General features: G+C 45.9%; 1 protein-coding gene across 1 annotated transcript in view; it reads left to right on the top strand.

The window, feature by feature from the left end:
- The window catches only part of LOC147668747 (uncharacterized), a 117,821-nt gene extending 110,700 nt beyond the window's left edge, over nucleotides 1-7,121 (top strand). Inside the window, exons 2-4 of the mRNA XM_086948460.1 lie at nucleotides 4,163-4,183; nucleotides 4,495-4,600; nucleotides 4,805-7,121. Coding sequence (XP_086804586.1) covers nucleotides 4,163-4,183; nucleotides 4,495-4,600; nucleotides 4,805-5,546 — 869 coding nt within the window. The 3' untranslated portion in view covers nucleotides 5,547-7,121. The remainder of the gene's footprint in view (nucleotides 1-4,162; nucleotides 4,184-4,494; nucleotides 4,601-4,804) is intronic.
- The last annotated feature ends 3,665 nt before the right edge of the window (nucleotides 7,122-10,786 follow it).

The following is a 10,786-nucleotide window of genomic DNA, read 5'->3' on the forward strand; positions in this document are numbered from 1 at the left end:
CTCTGTCTGCTCTATTGATCTGAAAGCCTGCAGGAAGAGCTAGAAGCAGATACGGGTCAGAGGAGTGATTAGCCCTGTTTTCTGTAATAAATACTAAGTCTAGATTATGACTCTCGATCATTTCAGCCATCTCTATATTATGCTTAATCAGTGAGCGGGAGTTCAGTAGCATAGCTTTTAGTTCCCTAGCATTGGGGAGCATTGGGGCAACTGGGGACCTAGCTTGTTTGATGGTCATAAAGTCCAACTTCAGTTTACAGTGAACACATACCTGTGGTTCCATTACGGGATTAAGCGAATGGTGGTAGGAAAACGCCAGCCCAGGGTCAAGTCGTAACAGGTCCTCTCTCGAATAACTTACAGGGGTCTGAATGAGCGGTCCAGGGTTTATGGCCCTCAGCCCGGGCCAGGCGTGGACGGGCGCAGACGGGCTTGCCTTTGATGCGCCGTCGGCGTGCCCGCTGCGCGCATCCGCCGCTGATACAGTCATTTCTTGGAATGGTCAATTACTGTTCTAGTTACGTGCAAGACTTTGTTATGGTCATTGCACCAGAACTAACCAAAAAGTATGTCTTTTCATTGGTCACGTGAGTGTGAGAAGAGCGTCCAAAAAAACAAACAAGCCATTGAGAGCGCTATTGAAATGCCCGACTTTGATCCCAAACTCCATACAGAGGTTGTAGTTGATGCTAGCCCTGTAGGGTTTGGCACAATCCTTGAACAGCACAAGGGACCGCCAAATGCCTGGAGACATATCGTGGTACATGCCAATAAGAGCCAGTCACAAACTGAACGTGCTTACTCGCACCCTGAGAAAGAAAGTGTGGCACTGGTTTGGGCTTGTGAATAATTTCCATGTGTTTGTGTATGGAAAGCCCTTCACATTAGTGGCTGATCCCCAAGCATTGTTGATGGTATTTGGCAATCCCACAGCAAAAATGCCTCCTCGAATTGAGCATTGGGGTTTGAGGTCACAAGAATTACAACTAAACGATTCTTCATCATCCAGGGAAAGATTAGAAACTGGCTGATTAGGCCCTGGTACCCCATCTAAGATAGTGGAGGATTACATCCAATTTATTGTGAAATAGAGTACACCAACTGCCATGTCTTTAGAGCAAATTGCCACTGCCACGAGCTAAGGTAGTGGCATGTCAAGATTAAAAGTTGTGGAACCAGTATTCTAGATCTCTCACTAATGACAGCGAGTATATGAAGTTCAGAAATGTAAGAAATGAACTTTCAGTAACGCAGGAAGGCCTCATTCTGCAAGGTACACAGATTGTTATTCACCAAAGTCTCTGACAACAAGTAGTCGAATCTGCCCAAGAAGGAGATCGAGGAACAGTTGCCTCCAAGAGAGCTCTCCGTGATCGAGTCTGGTTTCCGTATCTTGACAAAAGGGTCAAAAAAGAATTGAAGACTTGTCACATATGCAACTGTCTTTCATCTCAAGTTAGTCAGCAACCTTTGATTATGTCAGAATTGCCACATCATGCTTGGGAGAGAATTGCTATTGATTTTTTATGGCCCTCTAGACATTATCTTCTAGTTATTGTTGATCAGTACTCACATTTTCCATTGGTAGTAGACCTTTCATCCACTACACATGAGCAGGGATATTCAAAAACTAGATAACATCTTTGCGTCATGACTGGTACCTGCAATCTTAAAATCTGGCAACGACCCACCTTTTAATAGTCGAGAATTCAAAAAATGTTCTAAATCACCTCAATACAAAGAATCAAAAAAAGCACTCCCCTTTGACCCCAGGCCAATGGTCTGGTAGAACGCCTCATGAGTACTCTAAAGAAAGCTGTTCAGCATTCTACATTGGGGAAGCTCGACCTCAAAGGTATTTTGAACACTATTCTTTGAGGTTACTGTTTGACCCCCTCACTCAACCACAGAGGAAACCCCTGCAACTGTAATGTTTGGAAGAGTCATGACAACCAAGCTTTCCCAATGGAAGGGGCTGGGTGTGACAGGGGATACATCTGCATTCATCTGCATGCTGATAGTCTTCTTGGGCTGGGGGAGAGGTGATTCACACTTACATTTGAATAGGTTGTGTCCTGCCCTCACTCAAAGGGCTGATTTACGCCCCACTGATCGTCTAGAGCCAGGAATGGGCTGCAAGGGACTGTTGCACACTTCTGAGGGTTCATTTGAAGTCACCCGTTCATCAAAGACATTTTTGAGTATATGTACTGGAGCTCTGATCCCATGTTTTTAGATGCTGCTTGGGACTTGTAGCCAGACACTGTTGGCTCTACAAACTGCTCATTGCCATGAGGACTGCTGTGCTGCCAGGAGCAACCACCATTTCGACTAACTGCCTTGTTGTGTTGACCTACTGCTGCTGGGCTGCAGGAGGGACTGCCAATTTACAACCTAACTGTATGTGCTGTCTGCTGCCTGCCACCTCCCTTTGTGCCTGGAAGTGCTCTCTACGGGGTTGTTTGCTTGCCTCCTGTCCTCTCTTGATCTCAGGGCCATCAAAGACCTTGTTACCTCTTTTCTCCAAGACTTCTGTTTGGTGAGCCCATTTTACAAGGGCTAGCATGTCGCCAGTGCTCCCTTCTGCAACAAGGTAGAACTTTGTGCATTACAGGACAGTGCACCATGGGCCTGCAGTGCAGCGCTCTGACCATCATGGGCCTGCAGTGCAGCACTCTGACCAGGGAAGTGCCTTTGTGCATTCTAGGGAAGTGCTCCATGTTTTACAAACCAGCATGTGGTGAGCGTTTTTTCTCTAGCGTGAACAGCGTTGTTTCGCCTGGAGGCATTACCAGAGAAACAAACACGTTCTTGAGCCAGCCTGCTCACTGCAGCTGAATTGTATTGTGAACCTCCCCCCCCCAGAGTCTGGCAAGATATCACCACCGTCAGATGCCACCAAGAACAAACTAGTGTGGCCCCTCTGGCGGTGAGACTCGAGGAACAGCCCCCTGAAGACTTGCTCTGAGGTGATACAGTGCTGCGTCCAAGGCTGCAGGGCTACAGGAGCTGCACACAGCCTTCAAGGCTGGCTTTTCGATTACACGTTGTTCCGTAACATGTGGCGGGCCAGCATTCTGAGGCTCATTCCAGCCAGCCTCGTCCTCTGGTTTTAACGCGTATACTGCACGAAGCTCTCAACATCGGGTCCCACTCCCGAGATATGACAACATTGTTAGAAAGTTACAGATGCCCTGATGACAGTGACCCTGCACCCACAAAGGTACTGTGAGGCGGGTTGAGTCGAGCAGAGTGGTAAATCCGCCCTGCTCTCCTTCACGGGTGGCTTGGTTTCCCTTGGGCAAAGAGACCCGATTCAAGTGGCTCCGGTGGGCTCCAAATCGCAAGAGCGCGAGGGGCATTTCTTGTTCAGCATTGTCTCTGCTCTGGAGATGACCGCAAGAATGGCGCAGGGCCCTCCATAAAGGAGTACTGCTGGAAGACTCAATCTCAAATACTGTTTAGCGTTTAGTAGGTGCTCCTGTGCCGTACGTTTGGTTTCTAAATGCAATCACTTCAACCACGTTCACTACAGTTACCATATGAAGTGTAATAGGAGCGCAGGTGCGCTGTTACCTATGTTTTCATAGTAATGTATGTGTTTTTCTCTATCAAACCTGCATTTTGTGCACTAACGGTGTGATTTAAGTCATTTTGGTCTTGTTTGATGTACAATATAGAATCTAGTTTTACGTAATCCTGCGTGGATTCCCTTTTGTAGTTTACTCACTGTGTTGCTGCGCGAGTGTGTTGCACAAATGCTTTGCACATTGCCTCTTTAAACTATCCTGACTGCTCTGCGCCAAGCTACCCGAGGGTGAGCGCAGGTTATCTCAGGTGTGTATCTGGCTTACACTGACTAGAGTGGTGGATTCTGCCTGGCTTAGGTGCCTACCCTAGCTAACCAGAAACCCCATGTCCAACAGTGGTCCTTGTGAGTCACTTGATTTCCCAGCATGCTCCTGCTGCAGGACTAGGTCAACGCACTTTATTTAGGAGGACTAGCCACCATTTGTGTCTCAAAGGGAAGTATGACTCTTTTTCCTAGAACATACATTTTTTCCCCTGAATTGTAACTGTTCACTTCTCCATATTATATCAATGCAGCTTTTTCAATAAATATTTTCTTCATGTAATTTTCTATGTTTTTTCTATTTTGCAGCACAACAATCCCATCTAGAAAGTATGAATGGGATAGAAAGCCATAAAAGTTCCGGAGACGAGATGAATTTTACTCAAAATTTCAACTTAAAAAAATGGTGCAGAATGCACATGAGGGAGAGCCGCTTTGCTTGTAATGTGCATGAGAAAGGATTTATCAATGAGACACTTCTTGTGAGGCACAAAAAAGGACAGACCAGCCTCAGGGTGTATGCGAAACATGTAAAAAGTGTTTCACTCAAAAGGCAACTTTTTTGCAGCATCAAAGAACACACACTGGAGAGAGGCCGTATCACTGCACAGAGTGTTCCAAGCGCTTTGCTCATAAGAAAGGCCTTGTACGGCATCAAAGCGTACACACAGGAGAGAGGCCTCATCAAAGCGTACACACAGAAGAGAGGCCTCATCAAAGCGTACACACAGGAGAGAGGCCTCATCAAAGCGTACACACTGGAGAGAGGCCTCATCAAAGCGTACACACTGGAGAGAGGCCCCATCAAAACGTACACACTGGAGAGAGGCCTTATCAAGGAACACACACTGGAGAGCGGCCGTATCACTGCACAGTGTGTTCCAAATGCTTTGCTCATAAGAAAAACCTTGTACAGCATCAACGCATACACACAGTAGAAAAGCCTTTTTGCTGCACCTTGTGTGAGAAGAGCTTCAGTGAAAAGGCAACTCTACTAAAGCACGAACGAATACACACTGGAGAGAGACCTTATCACTGCACTGTGTGTTCAAAGCGCTTTTCTCAAAAGGGAGCCCTCGTACGGCATCAAAGTGTACACACAGGAGAGAGACTTCATCATTGCACTGTGTGTGAGAAGCACTTTTCTCGTAAGTCGAACCTTGTACTGCATCAAAGAACACACACCGGAGAGCGACCTCATCACTGCACTGTGTGTTCAAAGCGCTTTTTTCAAAAGGTAGACCTCGTACGGCATCAAAGTGTACACACAGGAGAGAGACTTCATCATTGCACTGTGTGTGAGAAGCACTTTTCTCGTAAGTCGAACCTTGTACTACATCAAAGAACACACACCGGAGAGAGACCTCATCGCTGCACTGTGTGTTCCAAAACCTTTTCTGAGAAGGCAACCCTTGTACTGCATCAAAGAACACACACAGGAGAGAAGCCTTATCACTGCACTGAGTGTTCCAAGCGCTTTGCTTATAAGGGATCCCTTGTACATCATCAAAAAACACACACAGGAGAAAAGCCTTTTCGCTGCACTGTGTGCGAGAAGAGCTTCAATCAAAAGGCAAATCTACGAACGCACCAACTAATACACACCGAAGAGAGACCTTATCATTGCACTGTTTGTTCAAAGCGCTTTTCCCAGAACAGAGGCCTTGTACGGCATCAAAGCGTACACACATGAGAGAAGCCTTTTTACTGCACTGTGTGCGAGAAGAGCTTAAATTAAGTCAAGTCTCGTAACACCAAACACACAGGAGAGAAACTTTATCACTGCAAAGTGTCTTCCAAGCGCTTTTCTCAGAAAGTAAAGCGATGTATGGCATCAAAGTGCACACACAAGAGAGCTGCCTTATCACTGCACTGTGTGTGGGAAGAGCTTTACTGGTAAGGCACATCTTCTACGGCTCCGAAGGTTACACTCCAGTGAGAGGCCTTATCGCTGCACTGGGTGAGAGAAGAGCTTTACTCGAAAGGCACATATGCAACGGCACCAAATAATACACACTAAACTGAAACCTATCACTGCACAGTTTATGCCAGGAACTTCACTCAAATGAACGTTTCTACAACACCAGTTAATACAAACAAGATAGATCCATTTTCACTGTAACAATCTTATGTCCTGGTTACCCCAAAGTAAGTTTTACTGGAATATTGTAACTTAGCGAGGGCTTATAGTAAAAAATGCCTAATGGCCAGTGTTCCCTGTAGGGAGCGTGTATTTGTTGTAATAACCCTGAGTGCGCAAACTCCGTTGCGAAGCGCATACACTTCCTCACTGAGGCACCATTTGCAGCTTTTGCTTTTAAAAAGAGAGCAGCGTGGAAAAAAAGATCTCTTGCGTGAAGGAGCACAGAGAGCAGATCTTGGGCCTAGCAAAATACCACAGCGGAAGAGGGGAGAACGTTGCAGCGTGCCTCTTAAACGGCAGGTATCGGGTTGCCGAGGTTCACAATCGTGCAGCATCTTTCTTCTTTGCATGTCGTTTGCAGCACTAGTTTCGGAGAGAGGCTGCAGGGCTTTACAGGCAGCTGTGGCTCTCCGGGCGTGATCAGTCCCTTTCAGATTAATTTATTTTAAAAGGCCATGCACTAATTAGCATTGTTTGGTATTTAAGGGCATGATGTAGGGCATACTGATGTTTAAGTCCCAGCTAAAAGTGTTCAAAGGCAAGCTCTCGGTGCATAATGGTATGCCTGTGCTAAACGTATTTAGAGAAGTAATTTCTGACCCTGCCGCAAGCATGCTTAGTCATATGTGCCCCCAGTGAGGCAGCATCATTCAGATGAGTCATTTTCCCGGCTCCGTAATTGCAGCTCTGGTCACCTGTGAAGCGTGATTGCGAGCAGCCATACAAGAATGTAAGGAGATGTGATTGGTAACCAATCACATCCTCGTGTTAGTTCTTTATAAATGTCCAGAGCGTTTCTCACTGCTAGTTGATTCTATTGTACCAACCGAATATAGGATTCATTTACTACCTCGCTCACGCTGTTACATGACGGCACAGCCGCAACGCTCTCACGCCATCTTACAAATCACACACTAAACTACTACTTACACGTCACAGCAACTTTGAGCTCACAGCTAGGGCTCTCAGCACAGACCCCTATTCACAGATGCCAAAGTCCCTACTCGCCTCTCGGAACGGACTTGCGTCCATCTTCAGCCAAGGTGTTGGGCGCTCTTTGTGGTGTGTGATTACTGTTGGAGCTGCAGAAAGAAACGTGGGGTCTTTTACCTTCCCATCATACCTTTTACCACATATGTTTAAGAGTTAGTAGTTGAACTTTGTTTATTGCAGATGTATGTAGACCTCTTTTCCTAAATAAATCCTGCTGTATCTTGCATTTCAATGGGTTCGAGTCAGCATTCTGTGCATTTAAGATCCCCTTCAGCTATTTCCTCCTTGTCAGAATTGTCTGCATGCGCCATGAGACTCTTTGGACGTGATATTTGCGCAATACAAATATCCTGACTTGACTTGACTCCTATAGGGCTCACATTTATTTTTTGGTCACTCTGTAAGCTCTACAGCGCTCAGGCTTCGGTAGTGAAGAGTGCTGCTGCAACCAACTGCAAATCAGCTAACCCACTGAGCAGCCCCTTATCTATGAGTGCCGCCAGGTATAACTTGATTTACCTCTTATAAGGAGTAAGTACTGTGTCCAGACTGATTTTTTAATTTCTTTTTTTCATCCCGGCCCTTTTTTGCTTTCCTCATTCAAAGAATGCAAAATACAACAAGACTTAGGGCAGGATGTACTAGCATCAGGAATACCGATTTCCTAATTGTGATTCTCTATGAGTCGCAATTTTGAAATCGGAATTCCTAATGTATGAAACTCTTTTGAGTTTCATTAGCGATTGCTAGCAAGTGACAAATAGACCTACCTCATGCATATTAGTGAGGTAGGTCGCAATTTGAGACCCATTAGGAATCACAGCCATCACAGAGATGGCAGCCTGCTGAGGTCAGCAGACCACAATGTCTATGATTGGTTTTTAATAAAGCAGTCTGTTTATTTTTTTTTAATGCAGCCCGTTTTCCTTAAAGGATAATGGGATGCATTTAAAAAGAAAAAAAATACGCTTTTTCGTTAATTTTTTTAAGAGTAGACAGTGGGGTCCGAGGGACAGCCGCCTGCCCTTAAAAATATTTGTTTTCCATTCTTCAAAGGACCCCTACCTATTTGCAAATGGGTTATCACCTCCTGCAGGGAGTCAGTAAAACTCGACCTTAATTCGGACCTTTCATACAGCCCATTCAGATTCAGTAATTGGAAGAAATGCCGTAAACACGCCCCTTTTAAATACCAAATCGCAAACACTAATTGCAAGTAGGTAGCGTTTTACTGAATCACAATTTGTATTTGGTACATTTGTGAAAGCATTTTTGCGGTTGGACTTTTCCGACTGCAAAAATGCTTTGTACAAGGGGCCCCTAATGATTTACTCTCCCAGCTGGAGAACTAGCCAATAGGGCACTAAATTAATGGTGCAGCGCCAGCTTTGCACGTGTGCAGCAACAGCGGTGGCATGAGCACCGGCACTTAGGTTTTAAAAAAAACAAATTACTCACAGCAAGCATTCATTTATTTGTGCTCCTCATGATTGCAGATGTCTCTTTCAGCCTTAGGATTGGAGATAATATTTTGTTTGAAGTCCATGTTCGTGTTTTCCCAGCGGACGGCAGATGCTCCTGCTGTTCTTGGTCCATTCATCACACACTCCTGCTGGTGCTTGCTGACTCTTTATGCTTCTGTGCACTTTACCATTGGTGCAGCAGGTGCAGTGGCACGGGGCCCAGGGCTATGAGAGGCCAGTTGAACCTTGTAAATTACTGTATATTAGCTGCCCAACAACAATCAAATAGGTGATTTCCTTTGCTTGCACCTGAGCTCATGGCATCCTGGTCTTTCCACAAACATGCATAAACCCGGAAGGAGAGTCGATCTCTCAGGACCATGCTCAGATAAAATGATCATTATTACGAGTCTCTGCACTGCCGACGCCTGAGCAGCAGGAACCCTTCATCTACCTCTGCTTGGTTAATGCGGGGCTTCATTCTGCCTAAAATAAGGTTCCCATATGTTTCATTTAACAACACAGTTTGCCTTGATTCCTGAAATATCAGAAATAGCTGTATAGTGCAGAAAAATGTTTCACACTCTCAGGGGATTCCTTTCTTTTCTTGTCCAACTCCTCTCTGCTGTTTTTTTTTAAATTCTTTTTTTATTAACATTTTAAAGATCACACATGCACATTTGACCACCTCGTAGTCCCACTGGACAACATAGTTCTTGTATGATACAGAAAGTAGTATAAAGCATTCAGTGGTAAGTGGCGCTCTTCAGTATACCTTTCTGCTGCTGACAGTCATTCGATAGACCTCTCCCCACACATCTGCCCCAGAGGACCTGTCGTCCGTACATTCTTCAACTGCATACATTCGTTCGTCCTTTGCAGGGGTCTGGTGTTGCTGCAGCCCCATTCCATAGCCCACCACGCTGCAGCCGGCAATCCTCTTTTAGTATCCTGTGTCCAGCATCGCCCCTCTGCGTGCCCTTCCTCCTCGGCATTTTCGCCTTTGTCCACTAAGTATGCCTTATAAAGGGCCCAGTAGTCCCTAGGGTGGTTCTGCACAGACTGAAGCTCATTAGAAGTGCCCAACTACTCATTACAGTGTGCCATGTCCGAGTGCCGATCCCCCAATTTTGGGGCAGGGCCCCTTGCCCAGCGCATCGCTACTCTGCGCTTAGTTAATAGTGACCGATTTCCCTAGGTCCTTATCGTATCACAATAAAGCTCGCATTGGTTCCATCTGTATAGTGAGGCTGTTCTAGCCGTCAATACCTGGAAAACTCCCTCCCAGAATTGAAGTATCGCTGGACAGTACCAAGCAGCATGTATAAACCCTTCTTCCTGATCACTGCATCGCAGGCAGTTTGCAGATTCCCGTCGGCCATATCGGTACAATCTTCCCAGCGTATAATACACACGGTTTATGTACTTAAAGTGTATCAACTGGTGTCCCCATTTACAGATCCCTCCTTAGTTCTAGCGCAGCAGAACTGCCATACCTTATCTTCTACGGGCCTACCCAAGTCTCTCGGCTAGTCCGATCCTGCTTTAGTCACACTGGGTCTGCACCTGCCTGTGCGTGAGCATAGAGCACTCTTACTAACTTGTCTGGGGCTTCTTCTGTATCACGGCAGAACATGCCGGCATGTCTGGTGGCTCTTGCAAGTCTTGTCCTAATAGTTCTCTCAATTCATGGCAGTAATATCGAGTCAGGGCTGATGGGTGCCTTGCTCAGGGATATTCCTTCAATTCCCAAACTTTACTTTGTGAAAAAGATCTCCCATCTTTGTTACCCCTTGCGTTTGCAGGGCAGTTCTCATATTTCTTACCAGTACTAACGAGAGCCAGGTGGACCGCTCCAGTTTAACATGCAGGAATACAAGAATGTGCCCCTTGTTTATCTCACAAGCTCCACCGTGCATGTGATGTAGTGTTCAGTAGATCAAAGACTCCAATTTGGCGGGTTGGAGCCTCGAAAGTTTCTGTGGGAGTGTGTGGGGGTGTGCATCGTCTCTCTCCAAGCACTGATTAGGCAGATTGTGTGGGCCATGAATCCAGTAGTAGGCGAAGGAGCTTTGCACCACTTTATAGTACAATTCTAGGTCTGGCGCATTAAGACCCCCCTTGTCATAAGGTAGAGTGAGGACCTCTAACCGAACCTTTGCCTGCTTTCCCGCCCATGCTAATTTTGTCAGAAAACTGCATAATGTCGCAAAAATTGCTTTAGGCAGGAGAATCGGTATGTTCACAAACAGACACCTAGGGAGGACTACCATTTTCCTAAGAGCTATCCCCCCAATGAGAGAGAGAGTGCTGGTTTGACCCAGCGGTTCACAT

Source organism: Lissotriton vulgaris, unplaced genomic scaffold (assembly GCF_964263255.1).
Source record: "Lissotriton vulgaris unplaced genomic scaffold, aLisVul1.2 SCAFFOLD_484, whole genome shotgun sequence".
NCBI classification, from domain to species: Eukaryota; Metazoa; Chordata; class Amphibia; order Caudata; family Salamandridae; genus Lissotriton; species Lissotriton vulgaris.